The sequence below is a fragment of the Anneissia japonica genome, unplaced genomic scaffold (genome assembly GCF_011630105.1).
Source record: "Anneissia japonica isolate Jap-2015-1 unplaced genomic scaffold, ASM1163010v1 scaffold1525_len913038_cov183, whole genome shotgun sequence".
NCBI classification, from domain to species: Eukaryota; Metazoa; Echinodermata; class Crinoidea; order Comatulida; family Comatulidae; genus Anneissia; species Anneissia japonica.
Genome location: NW_022728504.1, coordinates 651,675 through 676,984, shown reverse-complemented (window position 1 = coordinate 676,984; position 25,310 = coordinate 651,675). Strand labels below are relative to the sequence as shown.

At 33.6% G+C, this 25,310-nt stretch overlaps 2 protein-coding genes across 5 annotated transcripts in view; both read right to left on the bottom strand.

Annotated features, from left to right (window-relative positions):
- Nucleotides 1–491: 491 nt before the first annotated feature.
- Nucleotides 492–25,310, bottom strand: part of LOC117114232 — a 59,559-nt gene continuing 34,740 nt past the window's right edge. For 2 of the 4 annotated variants that reach the window (XM_033257837.1, XM_033257838.1), the window contains exons 7-17: nt 22,025–22,045; nt 21,564–21,587; nt 20,375–20,416; nt 15,040–15,120; nt 13,750–13,791; nt 12,609–12,659; nt 11,526–11,582; nt 10,804–10,860; nt 6,101–6,235; nt 5,700–5,732; nt 492–1,560 (exon numbers count right to left, since the gene is read on the bottom strand). In XM_033257837.1, coding sequence (XP_033113728.1) covers nt 1,253–1,560; nt 5,700–5,732; nt 6,101–6,235; nt 10,804–10,860; nt 11,526–11,582; nt 12,609–12,659; nt 13,750–13,791; nt 15,040–15,120; nt 20,375–20,416; nt 21,564–21,587; nt 22,025–22,045 — 851 coding nt within the window. In that variant the 3' untranslated portion in view covers nt 492–1,252. The remainder of the gene's footprint in view (nt 1,561–5,699; nt 5,733–6,100; nt 6,236–10,803; nt 10,861–11,525; nt 11,583–12,608; nt 12,660–13,749; nt 13,792–15,039; nt 15,121–20,374; nt 20,417–21,563; nt 21,588–22,024; nt 22,046–25,310) is intronic. The other 2 variants (XM_033257839.1, XM_033257840.1) reach the window with 1 other exon arrangement.
- LOC117114233 lies at nt 17,638–20,037 on the bottom strand. The gene is made up of 2 exons (XM_033257841.1): nt 18,051–20,037; nt 17,638–17,893 (listed from the first exon to the last, which is right to left on the bottom strand). The coding sequence occupies exons 1-2, from the start codon at nt 18,364–18,366 to the stop codon at nt 17,820–17,822; spliced, it is 390 nt and encodes a 129-aa protein (XP_033113732.1). The 5' UTR covers nt 18,367–20,037; the 3' UTR covers nt 17,638–17,819.

The following is a 25,310-nucleotide window of genomic DNA, read 5'->3' as shown; positions in this document are numbered from 1 at the left end:
TGACTTGCCTAAATCTTTGGCTAGAAACCCTCTTGTTTTACGGCCACAAACCAATCATCTAAAAACAAAACAAAAAATGAGTATAAAGCAGCATGCAGTGCAAGAAGGTTTTTGCAAACACACAGGAAACCTCAAAGTGTGGGTGCAGCACTAGGCTTTAAATCCAAAATTCACCCACACCTGTTCAGATAAAACTTTTCTTACCGCTATCTTACTTTACATTCACATCGAGATGTTTATATAATGCCCTATATCAAGTCTGACTACATTACATTTATAATAATAATATGTCGTTCTTATAAAGCGCTTCATGCCTTTACAAGGCCTCTAAGCGCTTCACATTACTACCCCGGTCATTGGATCAAACACATATGGAACACATTGAAACACCAAATTAAATTAGTAAATGAAATTATATTATCATTCCATAAATTGCAGCTAGTAATCAGCGCAGGTTGTGTTGGAACCTACCAGGTACCCACTTGTACTCCTGGGTGGAGAGATGCAACCGTAGATAAAGTGTCTTGCCCAAGGACACAAGCGATTTGCACAGCCAGAGTTTCGAACCCCCGACCTCAAGGTTGGGAGTCCAAGCCACAACCGGTGCGCCAACCGCTCCTACATTTAGTGTTTATTGTAAACTACTATATAAGAAAGACAACAATTTTCTACTACATATTACTTTATATAGGCCCTAACCAAAATTCTGTCAAAATGGACATCATACCATGGACAGATAAATCTATGGACAAAAGTTTTGAAATGCAAACTTCAAAAATACAAATTTCTAATCATCAAATACGGACGGATTCTTTTGCAACATCCAGGTAAACATAATATGTTCTGGTGTTACAAAATGAGTTGATGTACCAAACATGAAAAATGAGTTATTGAGATATAGTACTAAGATATAATTCATTGTAATTTTTATTTTGGTATTTAAATTGAGTTCACTTCAAAATTTAGATGTTTCAAATTTGAAGAAAATCTTCTTTCAAGATGAACAATTGTTAACTGTCTTTCTGTTTCTGAATTCTGAAAAATAGTATTAAATTATGCGCCTCAAAAATACTTTAAAATCAGCTGCTATCGTTTAATATATCATTTGCTATCGTTTAATATAAGTACTGTATTTAATTTATCAGGAACCTGGTATACAGCACAACTTTTGTTGTCATTACACAGAATCTAAAAGTTCTGGATTTCAGATCCATTTAAGACCTGAAGATGTGTACTACACTTGAAAACTCGATTAAAGGTCAGCTTTTACACCATTTCTTTCGCAACATTTATCAATGACGAGCCTTCGAGTTTCTTTTAAATTGTGTTTCCACATTACAGATAACAGTTCTTGGACTCTGGCTTCATGTGGACCACCATTCTTTTCGAACCACATGTCAAGAACTGCATATATCTTGTCCAAAAGATTACCATGCTCATCACCCTCTGCACGTTCGTATTCACATCTTTCCAGACCAAGACGTGCATAAAATGTATTCCTGGTTTTCGGAGGCAGCTGATTAGCAACTTCAAGTTTAAAGTCATTAAATGTGGAACCATCTGAAAGAAAATAAGAGATCTAAATCAGTTCAGGTCAAGTGGCTAACGGTGCACATATTTTATACTGATACAATGATACCAGTAAGTATTGAAAAATGGTAAAAGATAAATGGGATGACCATATTTTTTTATCTAAATACCATTTAGATATTCAAAATGCTAGACTCCTCTATATATTTCTTCAATTGAATTTACTATACTGCATTCCAATAAATACAAAACATCAATCTTCTAACATATTCATCATCTTAATTTGCAACAATAAAGTTTGACACAATTACTGTACATTGAATGGATTTAGGAAGTCACCCATTTGATTTGTATATATCTGACATATGTTTTTTTTTTTACCTTCATTGTTGTTATTTATGTATATTTAAAATTGAATATGGACCTCTTGGAAGACCTGCAAATTAGGAGTATTGAAAGTGTATTTCCAGAATAAAAAAAAATTTAATTGTTTCAAATAATAGTTATTGCAAATAAATGAGAAAGCAACAAGTCACCATCTTGAATTTTGTTTATTTCTCAGGGTTTGAAAAATTCAAAACCGATTTGAACAAACAAGATTTAAGCACAACCAACAAGGTAATTTTTTTCGGATATTTAAAATTACTAGAACCTACAAAGCTGAAAATTATTTACCTGCCTAACTTTCACTGTAGATTCAGTAAATAATACTATTTCATTTTACTGTAAGCATACTTCACTATACATGGCTTGTGAACAGATTTTTTGCCATTTATAGGAACCCCATATCTTGACAACTACAAGCCCCAAATTTAAAACCCATTACAATCGCTTGTATACTGATAACTTCTGTATTTGTAAATTGAAAATCATCTATTGTCCAAAAATACTTATTCACAACCATAGAGCAAAATTTTAATTTAGAAATTTTTCTAAAAAAGTTGGACAATCAAGTTTAATACATGTACTACAAGACCTGAAGTTGGAAGATACATACATCACAGTATTTACTGTATTTATATAGTGCTATTTCATGAAGATAAGGATTGTAAAAGCTAGCGAGGGGTCCAGGAGGCAAAGGACCCCCATTGGGGAATTTCCATCAAGGTCATCGGGGGAAAAATGAAATCTAGCCTTATTATAGCTGTCAAATTTTAGGGATTGAAAACTATTTAGTGCGAGCAGTGCTACAGTATGTGCAGGTGTTGTATATTATCGTGATTGTATGGGTTGCGGTGAAACCGCCGATCTTCCCCGACAAGGGCTGGTACTTCCAACAGGTGGTTAGTACCCCGACAGGGAGCACCTTAACTTAATAATCAACCCTATTTTTCCCCGACAGGGATGGGGGCTAGATGAGGGGTGGGGGTGTGTGGACCCCTTGTTGGGGAGCTCGACCTCTCGTCGTGGAATTCTTGGCGCCGTCCCTGAATGAAGCAGTAAATCAATTCAAGGCAGCATGTGAGAAAAATCAAACTATGTGCCCTGAATATTGGATAAGCAGAGCGGATCCAGGATTTTTTATTACCTCAGCTCCACCACGGTAGTAAACCAATTTTTCCAGAGGTTTTAAATAAAAGCTATAATTTGCCAAAGTAGTAGGATATTATTTCACAGTCATAAAAAGTCCCCTCATCCAAATCCAAAGTAGGGGACTTATAATAAGCTTTGCTTCTAATCATTTAATTTAATTTTAATTTATTTATTCAACCACAATTTTTTTTCCCTTTGTTTTTTTGTTAGAGGATGCAGGACAAAGGTTAAGCTCTATAGCAAGGCCCTGCAAAAGGTGGGCCTGAACTTATACGCCTGAAACAATGACAGGGGCCGTAGCCGAGTTGCATCTAAGACTGGAACATAGTGTGAACCATTTTTTTACAGCCCAACAATGCAAGCTGAGGTATCTAAGCCTGGCCGGAATTTTTTTCCCCAATTGAATATATGAAATGTACCCTCCCTTTTATCATGATTTATAGAGTAAACTGAGTGAACCTAGCCTCAGACCCGGTGAAACCTTTTTTGTTGTGCGTACAGTAATAATCAGTTGAAATAAAAGACATTTTGTTATTATCATGTCCATGGTGTTTACACCGAATAAATCTAATCCAAGTGTGTTTGACTTCCAACAATAAAAGTATGCTATACAGTTGTCTTTAAAATGTTGAAATAATAAAATAATGCGGAATGTACAATGGCATCTTTCTAAATACACATACAGGAATTGTGTTTATAATTTCTGAACAAAAAAAAAAGTAATTATAGAATTATTCTCTCCCTGGGCCCCCTCTATCAGGAATTCCTGGATACGCCACTGACATTTGTAGCTCTCATATCATACAGCCCCCTCAATCCACCTCTGTAGATGTATAACTGTGAATATATCGTTATATAAAGCACTGTCAGATACGGTCAAAGAACGACTACACAATGCCAGCTGCCACTTGCGCAGCTCATGTCAGTGCGATAGGTTTGTTTTGGCAACCTGAAGTTTGTATTCTCAGTTTGGAAAAAAAATGCAAATTGGGGGAAAAAAATCTGAAAAGGGGCAGGGGAGGGGTGCAGTGGCATGCAAAGGCACAGCCAGAGAGGGTCAAGAGGGTCCTGACTCCTACCCCCTTAAATTAATAAATATTTTAAAAAAATATCCAGATTATAGTAGTAAATGATCTGCAATGTGAAAAAATATAATATACTGTATGAAATGTACCCTCCTTTTACCATGATTTATAGAGTAAACTGAGTGACCCTTGCCTCAGACCCGGTGAAATCTTGTTTGTTGTACGTACAGTAATAATCAGTTGAAATAAAAGACATTTTGTTACTATCATGGTAACTCTCTGGTTACCCGTCATATTGAGGTAGCAAGTAAAAACACTGTAATTTATTACAGTATTATTTGGTTTAATCAGAGAAGTGTGTAAATTAACTCTTCCCTGGTATAATACAGTTTAACCTCCCTATGCGACCACCTCCACTCTCATATGGTCCCATTTATTCTCCCTACCTAATCAATGCATTTGATAACTACTGTATCGTTAGCCACCACCTCCTGTGAGTGACCGCGATTATTTTTGACTTTTGGGTTTTCCTTATGATATACCTCCCATAAGTGAAAAGTTTGTTATCTTTGACAACAACTACAATCAGATGATGCACCGTTAGCTGCGTCAAAATTCTATCATAGACTAAAGTAACACTAAAGAAGCGATAACATAAATAGCCCTACGTATTCCCACGTCCTAGAAAATACCTGCAGGAAATAGAACAACAAGCCTGCTTTTAAGACCTATTTAAAAATATGCCTTCATTGGAGGTTCATGATTATAAAATCATTACCTTTTTTTGGAACCAGAGAAGAGTGAAATATCAGGCTGTTATAGAAATTAGCATGGTGAAACTTTTCAATTTTATTTTTTATCATATAAGATAATGCAAAGTTTCAGGCCCCTAGCCTAGTTGATCGCTGCGCTCACAAGGCTGGGCCTAGAGCCCCAGGGGTCGGCCTACAATACAAACTGGGTTGTTTGTAAAAAAAGTTGTGGCAACAAAAGTCACCGATATGGCTGAAATAACTTAAAAGTCTGAACATCTGTGTGACAGACTACTGGGCCCACTAGAAGATCAGGCTTACTTACAGACGATCTTAATCTTAGTGAGAATTATCAATAAATTCTGCGTATAGCAATGTAATAAAACTAAAATCAAGTTTTATGGGTGTTTTTTTATTTTTATTTCAATATTCTGGTTAAAAAGGTTACTTTCCTTCACCAGTTAGACTGAAAGACGTTTAAATACAGGACTGCTTGAGTTTCGGAAAATGTGGTTCTTTTTTTACGAATCTGCATTGGTCTGAACTGCAACAAAACTTACTGCATAACTTAAAATGTCTATTGTGTTAAACTGACAAAAAATATGAAGAGAGATTTAAATCTAACTTCAAATTGAATCATTGGTTTTGTATTTAAACACATCAAATACAATAACGACGACAATATAAAGAAGAACCGGGGTGAAAACAGTAGCTTTGGATACGCCCCCATATAGCATATTACTGTACAATAATGTAATACACACGAGACCTTGGTGAGAATGGAAAGAATACAATTTAAATACAAATTCTAAAATATAAGTGGTACCTTACAAAGAACAAACAGGACAAAAACATTTACCTTTCAGAGTATAATCACAAGAATCATCTACGGCTGTAAGAAAAAAAAACGAAAAAAAAAACTTTAATTCAAAGTACTTCTCTTTCAATTTTTTCAATTGTGCTTTGGAAATGATGACAATCAATTACAAGATTCTCCATTCTTGCTCATCCTGGTAGGCTGCTGTGTCATAATACGATCTAATAATAAAGGTGCTAACATCTGTTGACTAGCAACTTCGCGCATGTATATAAAACGTTAAGCTGGCTAGGTAAGCAATTATTGGATTTTTTTTACAAAATGCTTAGTTCATCAAACAACAATTTGTTTTTGCTTTCAATAAAAAAAACTCTTTTGATATTTCATACATTTTTATTAATTATTTAAAAAGTATTATATCTTATACTGTAGGATAAACTCACTGACTGCCTCTTCTTGATGCACGTCAATGTGCTGGGAAGATTGGCCATCTTCATCACCTTGCTGGACAGTTTGTTCACCTTCATCACCTTGCTGGGAATTTGCATCTCTTACACCAGCTGCCTGCATTTCATTGGCTTGAATTATAAATAAAGAATAAACACATTTCAAAAATTTAAACAAATGATATATTCTATTGTACAACCAACTATAATTTATTATTATTTCTAAATGAATAAATATATGATGTATAGTATAATCTATTTTCTTTCCAAACCAAACATTGTATGTAACATCAGGAACAAATTCATCATGTAATAACTGTAGATGTTTTTCCGTTCTGGTTGCTAGGTGGAGTGGGACCGTCAGTGCCCGTGACATGTCATTTACAGGGGCCCCTGGCTTTTTTTGTTTGTGTTCTTGAATTTGAGCAGCTTGTCATAGAGTACCACAGTCGTATCACGATGCCAGGTGGCGCTCTCTGTTGTCAACGGACGTTAGTTACCATTCATTAGGCCTGAATGACTTAATAGGCTTTCTGGAATAGGTATTTTAAAATCTAATATTTTACCATCAAAATGTACTAAAAATACAAAAGCTCGCATTATACTAGTTATCGAACACACATTTATTATCAATTAAAATTTTAAAAGAAATAGTAAGATACAGCATCTTAATAATTACGTTAGAAATTGGGATCAATGATTTGTCAGTGAAGAAAATGGCGTCCGGTTGTATGCTTTTTGCAACGATAACAACGGAGTAGTATCACATGGTATCGTGACTTAACACTGTAGTACTCTATAGATATGTGACAGTTGGTAGGCTTTTTCATCTCTGTGGTCTTTTTCCTATCCAAATGGCTTCTTTGATTTTTCTTTCTTCCCACTGCATTTTCATCTTTTTCTAGGATTTAGCACCTGTCCAGTTGGGTACAGTATATGGTTGTGGGTGACAGAATGGTCTGTTATACCAAATTTATGTAAAAATGATGTCCAGTGTCATGAATTCCTACTTGACATATTTCCGAGCGGTAAAGAAATGACTAGGAATCCCTCTTTGACATATAAAATACAAAGACAGCTCACAATGTTTTTAACACAACTCTCAAATAAACTTTTATTCTGTATAAACTCCAACAAGAATCTGGTCTCAAAATAACACCACAGTCACATTAACATGTGTTTCAAAAAGAGCTCCCAGAAAAACCAAGCTCTCACCTTATATACATTAGCCCTTGAACTCCAGAGCATTCTATATTGCCTAAGTTCCTCATTGGTCACATTACATCATAATTAACCAATAGGCAATTGCTTTTTAGTACTTCAACATCTAGAACCTTCCACATGGTCTCTTATGTTCTTATAATTAGCAATGTGGTTTACACTGTTTGTTTGGTCAAATAAATATAATTCTAGAATGTTCTATGTAATAAATAGTTTACACTAAGGAAAGAAATGGCAATTTATTACATCCAGTTGGGTAACAGAATGGTCTGGTGTACCAACGCCCACGCCTACGCTCCAGAAGATTTTAAAATGCTGATTTCTATAACTTAGGATTCGAAAATGAAGGTGAACTTGCAATATACGATAAATAGATTATTTAATAATCACTGTTTTTCCGAAATAAAACAGGAAGATGCAATATAAGTTACAGAAAGCAATATTAAAATGTTACTACAAAACAGCTGAGTACTAGAATACAACAAATGGCCTATCAAGGTTTGTTTGGCCTCAGCGAACCCGGTAGCTAGGAAATGTGATGTCATGACTTTTTCTCCCTATAGCAGATTTATGTAAAAATTATGAAGAAGCAAGTCTTACATGCCAAGTCCTTGAGTGCGAGTGGCTAAACCTTTCTGGTGATCTTTAAATCATTTTTTGAGAGGCCTGCCTGTCTCACTTACATGTACTCGAGTCACAACTTTCACAGACGATTGATAAATAAAACCGCATACCTCTACTTTGCTGCACTTATCTTTGGGATATACGTACTATTTTATTTCTTTGTTGATGGGTTTGAAACGAACTCCTATGTTGTAAAATGTAACAGCATCCTTCTGAATTTCTCTGAAAGGCTTTTAACATACAGGACACCTTTAAACATTTTTTTGCTATCTTGGGACGTTTACCACACCTTTAAATTTCTGTTTGCTAATTTTGAATGTCCTGTTTTTCTTGTAGATTGTCTTATTTCTTTTTTAGATACCTTTTGATGGTCCAATAAAAAAGCAGTTGCAGTGTCGTAGTGCAGTCTTATATGGCTAACGACAAATGCAGGCAACAATGATAAGAGGTCACACTCTACCTAGAAACTAGAACTAAAAAACATCTACAGTTCATTGTCTGATGAAATTTTGCAGATAGCACACAAAATGTTTCAAGCACATTTTTTTTTTAGTTTAGAAAAAAGAATTATACAACAATTAAAAAACGAATTAAATAATGGGGCCCATTAAAGTTCGCTATTCATATCGTTCACTAGTCATAAGGGCCATTATTGATGAGGTAAAAAATGAGGATTATTATGACTAGCGAACCTCATTTTGCCATATATTATGACTAGCGAACCTTATGAATAGCGATCCTTTGTTTACATTATGACTAGCGAACCCTTTTTATTGATTATGACTAATGAACCATATAATTATAAATCCTTTTATAAAATTATGACTAGTCCTTCTTAGGACTTTCTTCTTTATTATGACTTGTGAAACTTAGAAATATATAGTGGTCTGTATATTTTATGAAAGCGAACCATTTTCTTGATTATCACTAGTGTGACCCTCTGATATAGAGTAAGCTGACATTATGACTAGTAACCTAAAGAATAAACCTTATAAAGCGAACCTTATGACAAGTGAGAAGCTTAGCTCAGTCGGCTAATCTGGTGGTAGCCACTATGTGTGCACTGAACCGTGGAGATCTCTAGGTCCTCAGTTCAATTCCTATCGCTGCCTCTCCTTGTGTTTCAGCTGGAGGGCTGAAATACAAGTTACAATAGCGCACCATCTTTCAGATGAGACGTTTAAGCCGTTGGTCCTGTGTGCATTTATGGCCCATGTGCACGTTAAAGAACGCAGTAAACTCTTTGGAAAAGAGTAAGGGATTGTCTCCCGGTGTACTACCCAATCACCACCAGAAGGACCCCACTGGAAATAAGTCTTCTTCTAGACTTCCATGGGCTATACATGGTGTCTACAGCGAACAAATCCAATCCAAGTGTGTTTGACCTCCAAGAATAAACGTATGCTATACATTTGTCTTTAAAATGTTGAAATAATAAAATAATGCACAATGTACATTGCCAACTTTGTTATGTTTTTGAGATAAACCGTTATATTCTTCGTCCTTTTCACTGAAGTGATATTTTCTAAATTTATACACATAGAGTAATTGTGTTTATAATCTCTGAACAAAAAAAAAGTAATTATAGAATTATGTACAAATATTCCTGAAGATGAACTAATAAAGTTTGAAATATAGAATCAATAATGGCTTGTATCACTTTTTTAGGAGTTTGTTTCATACTATCTTTAAGTCAAACATATCAGTGAACCCCATGGTTTATGTACAAATAGTATACACAACTGTGAGTTACTTTCTTATGGGTAACATCTTTTTTCTTTCATCACTTTATAAGAAAAAAAAATACAACTGATATAGCTGTGTTAAAAAAATTTATATTACTCAACATACAAAATATGGTCAAATAACAAAATATGTTCTTGTCCCCTCCCTTATATAATTATATGCAGATGCAACCCACCCTCTCCTCCCAATTTCAAAAGGTCTATTTTTTAAAACCTATTATTTCAGTAAAATCGTTCGAAATTATCGCAAAATGCTATGCATCATTGCAATTCATTTGCCAGCGCTTCTTACTGTTGATTTTTATTTTATTTATTTATTTCCTGGCGCACACAATATAGACATACATAAACTTCAAAAAGGTTAAACAAAAAATATAAAATACAGTGTAGTGGTAACATAACCAGGGCCTGAGGATTGCTTTAAAAGCAAACTAAATCATTATCTCAAAAATGCGCTCCAAAAAGGACAATACACCAACCAAATCACAAAGAAGAATAAGCACTTCAATTCATGCAACAACAAAAAAATCCAAATATTTGGATTAAGAATTTCAATTAAAAAAGGTCAAAAATATAATTAATACTGCATATACAGGGATGTATTTATGGTAGGCAGAGGTGGACGGGGCTCCACCCATCCTTGAAATTTTCCTCCCAGTCTAAAACTAATTTCATGGCCTTCCACCCACCCTTATTAACCCACTTCTCCATCCTTAAAATCCACTCATATTATTTTGAGTTTACGATGTTATTAGTATTACCCACTCATCCTTAAAATGCCTATCACCCACACTATCAGAAATCCATTAAATAAGGGACATCAAAATGCTAATTTGTTAGAGCTTCCTAGTCGTTGATCTCCCAGACCCCACCTGGGCTCTGCCCCTCAACCCCATCCCCAAACCTAAGGGCCACCTTCACTGGCAAACACACCTCCCCATAGAAAATACTGCTATGGGGAAGGGGGGGGGTCCTGGTTGCAACCTCTAATTTAAAAAAAATTTTAATTAATTAAATTTAAAAAAAAACGAGATTTAACAGATACTTGAAACTTAACATATGTTAATATTTATCGAGAAGAGATTAAAAGTAAGAAAACAAAACACTAACCGTTTGCTTTTCCTGGACTGTGGGGGACATCATTAGTAATAGCAGGTTCAACTTCATCTATCAGAATTAAATTTAATAGGAATAACATGTACAGGTTTTGAAGATCATTGGGTTTTTTTTATTATTTTATTATGACTGTCAAATAGGCATTGTTTGAATAAAGCTGTGGTCAGTGCCTGATAGACAGCAATTCAGTTGCATATACAGGGATGTATTTATGGTAGGCAGAGGTGGATGGGGCTCCACCCAGCCTTGAAGTTTTCCTCCCAGTCTAAAACTAATTTCATGGCCTTCCACCCACCCTTATTAACCTACTTCTACATCCATAAAATCCACTCATATTATTTTGAGTTTACGATGTTATTAGTATTACCCACTCATCCTTAAAATGCCTATCACCCACACTATCAGAAATCCATTAAATAAGGGACATCAAAATGCTAATTTGTTAGAGCTTCCTAGTCGTTGATCTCCCAGACCCCACCTGGGCTCTGCCCCTCAACCCCATCCCCAAACCTAAGGGCCACCTTCACTGGCAAACACACCTCCCCATAGAAAATACTGCTATGGGGGGGGGGGGTCCTGGTTGCAACCTCTAATTTTCAACAAATTTTAATTATTTAAATACCAAAAAAAAAAAAGATTTAACAGATACTTGAAACTTAATGTATGTTAATATTTATCGAGAAGAGATTTAAAGTAAGAAAAAAAAAAACACTAACCGTTTGCTTTTCTTGGACTGTGAGAGACATCATTAGTAATAGCAGGTTCAACTTCATCTATCAGAATTAAATTGAATATGAATAACATGTACAGGTTTTGAAGATCATTGGTTTTTTAAATTATTTTATTATGACTGTCAAATAGGCATTGTTTGAATAAAGCTGTGGTCAGTGCCTGATAGACAGCAATTCAGTTGCATATACAGGGATGTAGTTATGGTGGGCCGAGATGGGCGAGGCCACCCAGCCTTGAAGTTTTCCACCCAGTCTAAAGCTAATTTCATGGCCTTCCACCCACCCTTATTAATGCAATTTTCCATCCTTAAAATCAACTCATATTATTTAGAGTTTATCATGATCACCCACTCATCCTTAAAAATGCCTATCACCCACACTTCTACAGCTACAACCCTGCATATATACAATTATAATTTTAATTTATCAATATAATTTTACAAGGAAATATTGGAATTTATATAAAAAGATCAATACAAAAAATATTTACAAACTTAATGCACAGCATTCGATTTCCAGCATTTTTTATGTGTAGCAAAACCTGCTATGCACCTTTTGTGTTGTGTAGCAATTCCAAAATTGTGCATAGCATTTTTTTTTTTTGCGGTGATAATGAATGATTATTAAAGAAAAGAAATGACAGTTTTCAATAAGAAAATCACAGTGATGCATCTTATTTTCTAACACTAAAAGTACATAAGTAAAACAATGGTTTATGTACATGTAGGGAGCATTGTATGTGTGAAATCGATGTAAACAAGCATATTGCACTATTTTTGGCCCAAAACATTTGATAACAACTTGACTTTGACTGTTTCAAAAAACAAAAAAAAATCGGGACTTTTTTATGCAACAAGCCACTTGGATTTTACAGTCAGGCCTTGCTGAAGACCGAGTAGTTAATTTTAGGCAAATAATTGTGTCGCAATTTTGTGATGCATTTGTGGAAATGCCTCACAATTAGTGTAAAACGTGTCACATTTTGAGATGCAATACTGGGTAAATCAAACGTTGTTAATGTATGTTAATATTTATCGAGAAGAGAATAAAAGTATTATAAACACTCACCGTTTGCTTCTACTGGAGTGTAAGAGACATTATTAGCAGTAGCAGCTTCATCTATCAGAAATAAATTGAATATGAACAAGTACAGGTTTTGAAGAACATTAGTTTTCTTATTTTTTTTATTATGACTGTCAAACAGGCATTCTTTGAATAAAGCTGTTCAGTGCCTGATAGACAGCAATTCAGTCTGGAATTTTCATCATAGTATTGATAATCTGTGTTAACCCAGTGGTAGGTTCCAGACATTTGCTGACAGGGGGTGCAAACCAAGGGGTTGACTATAAGCGTCAGTCAGGGTCTGGTAGGGTTCACAGGCAGAGTTTTTATAACTTAGTATGGCCAAAATTGTGCTTTTAGACCAAAATAATAGGAGAAGGCTGGCCCAGTCGCCAGGAAAATTTGAACATTTTCCATTTCCTTGAGCGTAGTTTTAGCTCCTTGATGTTGATAAACAATAAAATTAGATAAAAAAAATGGCCAACTCTAGGCTAAAATCATTAATGATATATTGGCAATTCATAAAGAAAGATCATCTAACATCTGTTTTTGATTGTTACATTTGGAGTGGCATTATTTGGGTGGTGCATTATTATTTGTACAGTATGTTGGCCAATGTCAATACAATAGGCCTACACTTAGATAGTGGTAATGTCCAATCATTTTCATTTTAACTTCTAATTTTCAAAATTATTCCACTTTTAATCATTTTCTTGGCCTGAAAGTGCCACCCGGCACCTAGAAGTGATGAGGCTGAGGTGAGTGTGTACTCTAGCACATCTCTCGATAGCCCATCTGTCAGAGAAAAACTGCAGCTCTCACTGCCAATATTGAAAAGGTTGTGAACAGTTGTGAAACAATTATTGTAACACTTTAGTACAGTACAGAGGATGGTGCTAGGGCAAGTGGATTTAGTACAGTACAAATTTATTTTTGTACTTGAATTCTTAACTTAAGGTTTCCTAATTAATTGTAATGCCTTATTGTAGATTTATTCTATTCTTTATGTGTTTGGTGTGTTTGTGATATTGTTTTTAATGTTTTTTCTCCCCTTTTGTTAAACTTCAATTTTGAATGAGAGATTGCAATAAAGTTCTTATAGTATTTCGTATAGTGTAAACAATCATGTTTCAAGCAAATACTGTACCTCTTTCTTCAATCTGTCGATAACCACCTCTTTTACAGCAATCTAATATAATTTTTAAAAAATCAGTTATCAGCATTAGCATAAATGAAAGGATAAATATTTGATTATCAATCAATTTATAATTTTTAATCTAATTAATTTATAATTTTCAAACTAAAACCCCAGTTGAATTTTCCCCATTCTGCTTTTATTTTAAAATATACTAAAAAGAGAAAACTAAAAAATTAAACAAACACTGGAGATTACAATACTAAAATTAACACTAATGGATAATACATCATATGATAGGCCTAATAGGAACATGTTTTGTCACACGTCATCATCAGGTAATAATGATTTCTACTGGCTATTATATACTGCCAGTCAAATGTATGGCAAATAGCCCAATACTATTAAGGTAACTAAAATAAACATTATGAAAAAGAAAAACAATAAAAAGGGGAAAAATAATACCTAATAATAAACATTTGAAACAATTACAACATATTTCCATTAGGAAATAAAAATTTACAATAAGACCAAAACAGAAAAAAAAGATAATTACACATAACCTTCCTAACATTAATTACTAGATTACACTGATAATAACAACTAACGTAAAAGTTAATTTGAGAACAAATTAAAAATTAAAATTAAAAATTTCAACACAATCTGAACTATCCACCTATCCAAATCCGCACTTCTTCCTTTCTCAATAAATTTATCATACTTCTTCAGGCTTAATCTTATTTAATGTTCTCCTAGATAAATTAGAACTGCACCTACTACGATACAAACAGAGCATTGACTTATTCTCAAATTCCCAATAACTGCCTGTTTTAAACTTCTTCGACAATTCAGTTTAATTGATTGGGGGCTAACGTATCTATATACTTAAATGTATCCATTTGATATATACTGCTTTTGTATTTTTGCAGATAATATATTTGAGAGCTTGTGGAAATAGAAGATAAATAGAATTGAAATGTGACTGCTGTAGGCCCAAATGTATTACTATTTTGTTGGTGAACTAGTTCAGACAAAAATAATTCCATACACATTTTAATAATTTACAAAAAAAATTAACATACAACTATATGTCTTGCAATTCTACAGAATAGAAACAAAAACAAATAGAAACTCATAAAAAAAATTACATAATAAAATTACATAATGGAGTTATACTCTAATATGTTCCAGATCTTGATAATTTAAGATTATGACTTAAATATTTCCAAAAAATTGACATAATATTTCAAGAAAACATTATACTGAAGTGTAAATAAACAATAATAAATTTTAAATACTTACATACTAAAACAGGAATCAGCACTAATAGTAATATTACTGCTATAATTATTCCAACAATCCCTCCAGTAGAAACTTTCTGTGCTATAAATATAAAAAAATATCCAAACATATAATGTTATTCATGCATTTTAACAGTGAATGGATCTGCTTTGAGATACAAAAGTACTGATCAAGTATGAAGAGTATTTGGGCAATTCCAGATAAGTTCTTGGATATTGTTTTTTTATGAAAGATTTTTAGTAGATCTTAGGATTTTTTTTTACATAAGATATAACCTTCCACCACTGTCCAACTGAGGAACACTACAGCAGACCTCAGCTCCAGTGCAGCTACAATGGCTTGGGCTGTCTAGCAATCTACTGAGCTTAAAGTGCCAGGACTTGGGGCTTGGGACTTGGTAGGTCATTCCATGGCAGCTCAACCAAATTCTTGGCTGAGTATCCTCTTTGCTTTACAGTATTTCATTCCAATACAGAGATATTGGTTGCTACAGACCTTAATTTATCTGATCACTAAATTTTCCTGGCATTTTCAGACTCCCATCAAAATACCAAAATCAGTAATATTAAATTGGTTTCATACAACATTTATTAATTTCTAGTTGAAAATGTTTTACTAAAAACAAATATGTATTCTTCACAAATTATATTTGAGGTACACTCAGCACTAAATAAACTCCAAAATGGAGATAATGTGTTGCCAGAGGAGCTTGATGTTGCTCCCATTTTACTTATGAATCTTGCATTTTGGGTTTTAAGTACACATTTTGACTTGATTTTACTACCAATATTGTTATGAGCACTTGCAACACTATTGTACTATATGTAATTTTAATCTTATATGTATCAGTGAAGCTAGATATATAGTGCTTTTTACAGCCCATAGCTAGCCCCAATCTAGTATTGTATATGCTACTGTCTTGGCAGAGTTCAGTGAAGCAAAGCCTATTATTGTTGCCTTTGATATGCATTTTAACCAAAACATGGCTGCACCCTCAAGATTAGGCTATTATCTCTGATTGCTTACATGACACCCTCATTCAAATTAAAGCAAACCATAACATCATGTCTTGTGTATGTAGGAAGTAAGATGCATGGCTCAGGTGCAATCTCACATGAGGGTTATACTGTATGCATGTGCCCCAAAAAAACAAACCAGAAAAAGTAAAAATATTGAACCCTTACACTGCCGATTTTGTTGTGCAGGCAGATTTCGCATAAATGCCAATCAGCCAATGCCAACTTCACATAAATGTAAACTGGTCAAGGTCAAATCCCCCTGAAGCATTGTCAATGCAGCCAATTCAGGAGCTCAGAAGATGATCAATTTGAGAAGCATAACAAAGCATTGTCACTACAACAATTTTTGATACATTTGTGTCCTGTCTGATTATGGTCTGATGAAATATTAGTGCGTATAAGATTGGTTTTCTTTAGTCAGTGAAATTTCTACTATCAGTGAACATTGAAAAAAGTCAACAAACTAATAACTTTCAAAAGAAACCCTTTATTCATCAGAACCTCTAGACTATTGACACAGAAAAAACATGTTGTGTGGGTGAACAGAGGCATATAGAGTAGACCATGGCTGAGTCTTACATACTCAACAGTAATATTCTTTACAAAATAATTGAAAATCCACTTTACAGTCAGGCCTCTTTTTTGCAACTTTTCAGACTGATACTTTTGCAGTGATAGTGCCTGGTACAAGTAGCTGACTTGGCTTTTGTTAACAAGTCATCACTTGGTGACCAGGAGTGACATACCATATCAGATCTTTTTAAAAAATGTTTATTTTGCCTGCCGAAAGTCCACAGAGTGTTTATGATGGTAGGGTATCCTTGTAAACAGTCACACTAGCATGCCCTTGTTTGCCTCTTCCCAGCGAACTTCTTGTATGTGTGGTTATTTTTTCATCAATGAAAAAAGTGTTTCACAGTAAGCATTACTGTGAGGAATAAGTAGCAGGTGTTTGGCAAATCGGCACAAATTTGAGTAAGCTCTCTGACCCAGGGCTGAGGGTCTTTGATCTGATAGACAGCTTCCCAAAATGCATCTATGCGGTAAATGGTATACTTAGGGAGCTCGGATGGAGTAGCAGCTTGATAACAGCAGAATTCTCTACACAATGCCTATCTTGAATCCATAGGAGGAGCAACACATTTTGGCAGCTGGCCAACAACTTCCAGCAAAGAATTCAGGGATGCCTCTTGCCTTTTCAAAGGATCGATTACTACTGCATTCTTAATGATGCTGTCATAAAGAGGGAACATCTTTTGTATGTAACTTAACACATTAGTGTAGAACCCTCTGACTTCCAATTTGAATTTCTTCACTCCACAAGTGCCAGTTAAGTTGTTTCTGTTAATAAGCTGCATCGCTCCAAATCCAAGGAAGAGCTCCCTGTCGTCCCTCTGAACCTCTGGATTGTTAAAGTCCACTCCTAGAATGTCTCCTCTCTCCTGAAGCATAGAAGGATTCACTAAGCAAGACAGGATACTCTACATGAATATACATTAAATTGCACAGTAAGATCACATTTAATTTAAATACACATCTTTCCTATTGGGCCATTATATGTGTTTTCACCATCAGCAAATTTACTTTGTATTAAATTGCATCAAAATATTTTTTTTACAACCATTACTGTATTTTTTAAATATTTTAGTACAAGACTTCAACAATGATTGTATACTAATAATACATATACATTGATGTATATTCTAGCATAACTTGCCGAACACTGCTGCATATCCAACCCTACATCTGTCAGGCATTGCTTCATGGCATTTGCAATGTTTTGCCACTGGCTTCATTTTCCATAGGCATGTCAAGCAATGAAGTTGTGATCAGACCTAAAGAACACAGTACAAAATACATGAAGATTAATTAACTGTAATTCATTATAAATATTTTGATGAATTTACATGAATACTTTATTTGCTACCTAGAAAAATTAAAATATTAGAAACCTAGAAAAAAAAAATGATGGTGATTAAATTTAATCCTTACCTGTAGTTTTGTCTTCATGCGTAATAAGAACAGGAAAGAATGTATCCTCCTCATCACTACTACGTCTATCTGTTGCCAACAAATACATCGCTGTTTCAGCTACCTCTCGTTTAATCTGCGAAATCAATTCCAATGCTAGCATGCAGACAATATGGGTACCCTTCGTACGACCACATGAGTACTTTTGTGCAATTTCACTACCGGGGAACATTCTACCAACCAACTTAGAAAAGTGGTCGTTCGCTGCAAGCGGCAAATTTTGCTGTACTACAAAACCCTGGAATATTACTTTGGCGTTTATCTTCATCGTTGTCATAGCAACATTATACAAATCTATTCTGTGCAATCCTTGTTGCCTTCTCTATCGTACCAAAAGCCTCAAGACCTTTCGATAGCACTTGTTCTCAAAAGCAGTAATTCTCTGCTCATCTGCTTTCCGAAGGACCCAAGTCTCAAAGAATAAGTAGCTATTGGAAAAATGCAGGCTCTTAGAAACTCTTGGCGTTTATCACAGCTTTATTTTGTGCTAAGGGAGTGAACATGTTGATAATCGTATTGCTAACCACCCTGCTGTTTGCCTTGTGTTTTTCTGTAGCTAGATGTCGGGTAACATCATTGTTACAGTTCTCACGAAAGGCATGAAACTGACCTTTCTTCGATGACTTAATACATTTGTGGTCTGCAGTCCACTGGTCTTTAAATTTGTTATCCCACCTTACATGCACAGATTTTATTTTACACATTGTGAGAAAAAGGATCAGACAGATCGTGGCCTTGTCTAGTGGCTTGCTATCCCACATTTCAAAACTAGGCAACTCAACACACACACACACACACGAGTTACCACAGGCTACTCAACCAGACGCCGAAAAATAATATAGCTTGCGATGTCTGGTAACATCATTGTTATAGTTCTCACGAAAGGCATGAAACTGACCTTTCTTTGATGACTTAATACATTTGTGGTCTGCAGTCCATTGGTCTTTAAATTTGTTATCCCACCTTACATGCACAGATTTTATTTTACTCATTGTGAGAAAAAGGATCAGACAGATCGTGGCCTCGTCTAGTGGCTTGCTATCCCACATTTCAAAACTAGGCAACTCAACACACACACACACACGCAAGTTACCACAGGCTACTCAACCAGACGCCGAAAAATAATATAGCTTGCGATGTCTAGTGTACAAAGACTATAAAACACCAGTTGACACCTGGTGGTGCTGTTTGTTTACCTCAATATATGAGTGTGTGGAGGCTTGGTAGCGCATCATTCTGACGGCGAACACAATATTTTGATTGAGAACTTAGCATAAAATGTTGATTTTCAAATTTTTTTAAATCAGTAGGAACAGCCTGGTAATTTGGTAGGTGGTAGAAAAGTGAGAAAATCGGTAGACTACCGTGTAGATCGGTAGCGCTGGCAGGTATGGTGAGAAATGTTAAAACAAAGACTGGAAATGAATTTTATGAAATTACTTCTGCAAAGTCAACCGCTACATCAACTGAGCATTATACAGCACTCACAAAATGTTCATCCCTGGGATATTGATAAAAGGCTACAACAGCTAATAAAGGTGAGAAAGATATTAACAAAAGTGCATCTACTAACAAAAAAAGAAGAGCATAAGACAATGCAGCAAGCAATCAAGGTGAGGGTGAAGGAATTACGGAAAGAGTATTGTATGCAAGCTTTAAATGGAGCATGTCAAATTAGAAATTATTTTATCTGTGGAGGAAAGCTAATGTTGCCATAAGAAAAGTACCAAAGCTTATAAAAATGTTCTGGATTTTGTGAGCACTTTAAAGATCATTTTAACCAAGATTAGTCTTGCCTTACCTTCCCAGATGAAATTACCAATTTACCAGAATAATATAATCAATCTGTGGCAACCAGAAATTGAGATAGATGATAGTCACATCTAAAGTCACAAAGCTAACCTAGATGTCACTTCTGAGATACTACAAGTTGTTACAGAGAATCCATTATTTGTCGATCATGTTGAGTGGCCGAACAGTATGACAGGGGCGCCACTAGCTACAGCCTTAACATCGGCGCTGGTTCCAGCCGCTCCTTGCCCATGGTTCGGTTGGTAGAGGCAAGTCTTCTCGGATAAGGACTTAAAATGGAGGTCCAGTATCGGGGAGATCAAACCTTCTCGAAAAACGTGGGGTGAAATCTCTTGCTAACTCTTGGTAGAATTGGATATGCTTGCATTTTGTAATGTTTTGATATAATATTATATATTATTTGATTGAAAATTAATATTACAGACTTAATTTATTGAAAGCTGATGACAATTTAAAAAGCAATCAAAAAATACCTGTCTTTTCCGGTGCAGCTTCTGTACCATTGCCAGCTTCTCCTAAAACAGAAAAAAAACAGAGAGATAAATGACCAAAATTACAATCTGATTATTAATCTGGAATTATCTGCACATTATAGATAATAATTGCTATACCATACTTCAATTTCTTCAAGATTACCTCCAAAATGTCTGTAAATTCTGTATTTACATTATTTTCGGTGAATTAAGGTCCTGAAAATTGTAAAAAAACATCTTCAGCAAAGACAAATATTGCAACCCTCTCGATTCGATCAGGAGTCTCCCTAATTTACATGCTATCTTCCGGTCTCCCTAATTTGTTCAAGTTCTCCCGAATTTAAAAATCTAGGACTAGGCTAGGCCTAGATTTGTTGTACTTACAGTACAACCCCCTCATTTAACATTCGGCCCTTAAAAAAACATGGGAATTGCACAGTGAAACTGAAGAAATTACTAGGCCACATGAATGAAAAACCATAGGTATCTTTTAAATTACATTTATACACCTCAAAATATGTTAATGCTATCAGAATATTTCGATGTTGAGGGTGCTTTTCACTAATTGATGGGAATGGGGGTGCCCTTCACCTGCAAATTCTCCCGTCTCCCAATTTTTTAGGTCTAGGTGTTGGAAGTCTGCAAAGAAGACAACTGTTGTGGAGGAAAAATGAAAAGCGACTGAAATTAAACTATGCGACCCTATACTTTGGACAGAGATAGGAGACAGGAATTACTGACAATTTAAAATTTGTCACATGATCATACAAATTCAAGTGACCACAGAAAAAAATCACTTGACAGCTGACAAAAGCAACACAACGTTGCTGAAAGCTCTAAAAAAATAAATACCCAACTCAAACTCTTTTCAACTTCAAAATGAAAGAGTTTAATAATAATATACATGCCTCTAAGTATGTACTTGTTTCAGAACCACCCTCATTTGCTGTACACCCACCTTAACTTCAATATATTACTGTTTTACATTTTCTATGGATTATTCATTGTAAAAGGTTTATAGCTTGCCTTCTGGCATATTGTATTTAAATTTTTCAAGCCCCTACAGTATATTATAAGTGGTCTCCACCCATTTGCATATGTGTATGCATAAAATATTGTATTGTACTTTATTGTATTGTTTAAATTGTTGGAATTCATGAATTCATAAAACATGAATTAAATTGCTTACCTGGTGTAGCAGTTGATAGTTCTGCTGCAAATAAAAACAAAAATGTTTAAATATCTGTCAATTACAATGAAATATTAATAACAAACTTTAAAATCTGCATTATACGAGCTAAATATGGGGCAATCCTACTATAAACTCCTACTTAAAATTTTTACATACACCAGAATATATATTACTGCCTATTGTACGTCATTTTAGTCTGGCCAACAGCATCAATCTGAAGTTCTGCAAACTAGTGGGTAGCCTAAATTTCTTTGAGTGTCTTAAGGCTTCGACAAGAAAAAAAAAAGGACCATAATAATGCTTTGAGAACATAGTCTATGGTATAAAAGTCAGTTGAAAGGTTAACCACTGACCAACAGACAACATGCAAAAAAGAAAATCAATGAATTTTGTAGAATACCGAAAAACTTTCTCTGGATTTTTGAGTAGAATGTTCTAAATGACTGAAATTTGCTTACCTGGAACAGTAGTTATTTCTTCTGAAAAGGAAACCAGTTGGACATATTAATGAAAACATTTAAAAAAAACCTCAAATGCTTGTTAGTGTTAAAATACGGATTATATAGGAGCTGTAATTGAAGATATTTTGCTATCCAAAAATAGGGTCCTAGATTCAATCCCTGCATCTGACTGATTTTATTTTTCTTGACTAAAAATAAAATATCTTGAAAAGAAGCCCATACTATCTTGATATTTCGAGAATAATTTTTGCAAACTAAATACAGTAGAACCTTGATTTTACATATGGTACGGGACCGGAGGGCGTACGTAAATCAGGGATTCGTAAAATTGAGGTTGGGTTAAGTTTGTGGTAATCTTTGATCTACATACGTAACGCTCAATAAACATATGTTATGAACTAAATGATGTTACCTAGGCTAGACCTTACCTCTAGGCCTACGAATAAAACCATGTGTTTAGTGTTTTTATTCATCACTTTACGATGTCATATTAAAGTGTTCAAATAAAACCATGTGTCTAGTGTATTAATTCATCAATTTATATCTTTTATTTAACTAAAGAACATGAAAATATTGTAAGATTACCTATACGACAAAAGGTATAACTTGGGAATTCCCCTTTATGGCTATTCTAAACAACAGACCTGTGGTGTTGTCTGGGCCTGCTGAGACGAACTAAAACCATGTGTACTGCACTGGGCGAGCCAACCAATTAGCGTTTGTGTACGTGAAACAGCAACCACATGCACTGCACTGAGCAAGCCAGCCAATTAGCATTAGTGTACAAAACTATAACTACTCAGCTTTGTGTAGAAAATTTGACCAGACAAGTCTTCCACACGAAGCTAAGGAGGAAAGCAATTATTTTGAGCACCATCGCTAGTTGTTCATCTCTCTCAGTTCAAGTGGTTTCAGATTATAACAACCTGGTATTAGACTCAATCAACGTTGCTGTTTAATGAAAATATGTTGCATTATGGTTTGTTTATTGTTATAGTTTATTGTTAGTCTTTTTACTTATGGTTGCTCTGAAAAGGACCGTTTGTTTTGAATATTTTCAGGGTTTTTGATGACGTTATCGTCGATACGAGGCGTACGTAAAAACCGAGGGTTTGTATAACTGGGGTACGTAAAAACTAGATTCTACTGTAGTGGCTTCTTTTTGAGATGGGCTTCTTCTATATCTTTAGAGATTTTTTATTGTCGTTAAAGCAATGGAGTATCTAGGGGTCTTAAGATTGGGGGGGGGGCTTGATGATTAGGCGAGGGGCGCTAGCCAAATTAGGTAATTTTATATGATTTTTAACTACCTGAGCATGATATTTTAACGAATTAAGTATTTTTGGAGGAGCATTGTTTAAGATGTTTAAGATTTACACTGGTCTTTGTTTCATAGGTGTGCTTTATTATAATAGTGATGAATAACTATTATCTATTTGTTATTGTATTTACTATTTTATATATATATATAAGGGCTCGAAATTCGCACTAGCAAGCTAGCAATTTGCTAGTAGGTTTGTTATAATTGCTAGGTAAACATTCACAAACCAGCAAATAAAAAAAAATGATTGCTAGTTGGAATATCTATACAAAATGTCTTGTAATTAGCCTAAAACAAATTAAGTTAAATAAAATATGAAAGAAAAGTTACAAAAATACAATACAATATAAAAATTGAATATATTATATACTTAATTTATCTTAAAAATAAATTAAGTATATAATTATTTAATTTTTATTTTGTATCTGTAATTTTTTTTTCATATTAAAATGTTCTGAAACTGCAATGAATAGATGTACAAGGTATAGAAATCAATTACTTACACTCATTTGGCTATTTTTTTTGTGATAAATATTGTACTACACTCACCATAACAGAAAATATTATAAATTATTACAACATACACACAAATTTCAATAGAAGTACAGCATAATCATTAGTTGTTATTTTCATACAATTTATTTTTCAAAAATAATATGTTGGGTTGGTGAATGAAATGGTGAAGACATAATAAAAATAATAATAATACTGAAATAATAATAATAATACACATAGTAATATAATACATAATAATAATACTGAAATAATAATGATAATAATAATGAATGAAAATGAAAATATAGCATTGAAAATAATATTAATAATAATAATAATTATAATAATACAGATAATAATAATTAATAAATAATAATAAAATAAATAATAATAATGATAATAATAATGATGGAAGATCAAAATATAGCATTGAAAATAATAATAGTAATAATAATAATAATAATAATAATAATAATAATAATACAGATAATAAATAGTAATAATAATAATAATAATAATACAGATAATAAATAATAATAATAATAATAATAATAATACAGATAATAAATAATAATAATAATAATAATAATAATAATAATGAAGTACAAAATATAGCAAGTGAATTCAATTAGTTATTAAAACAAGATTTGGAGGGCTGGACTGTCATGAAGGTGTTGTATTAATGATGTTCTAAATATTTGGCTTTATTATATCAATTGATTAGGACTAGCTTAGCCTATATTATTAACATTATATTATATTCATTTTAAAATTAATAACCATAATTATTTCTAATTAAATTATTAAATATATACATTTTATATTGTATAGGCCTAGGCATATACATAAAACAAAAAATAAACAAACAATAATAATAATAATAATAATAATAATAATAATAATAATAATAATGATTGTACGACAGTTTGATTACTGAGATAATAATAATCAGCATATTAAATAAAATTATGTCCATGCAAAACCTGCTTTTAAATAAAAATGTTATTTATTTGATTCACATTGGATGTAAATGTAAAACAAAACAAAAGCAAATGCTAATGTTGTCGCAAGATTACCGAATTTTTGGTAAGCATAGCTCAGGATGGTCCACATGAGGTGACAAATATCCGTCGAAATGCCGTATAAATAGACTGCAATTTTGTAAATAATTTTCATACGAACTTGCGAATATCTTAATTAATATATCTTAATTAATATATCTTAATTAATATGTTAAATTAGTTAATTACTAAATAATTAATAGATCGATATAAACATTGTGACCTATAACTACAATTTATTAATATATTTCAATTAATAAATACAAAAATCCTGCAACAATTTTTTTTCAGGTCAGAAATGGGCATTAAAAGTAATGTTTCAATCACAATATTCATATTTTTCTTCGGTTCATTGATGTAGCAACGATTAACATATATAATAATTAGTTTATAGTCACATTATATA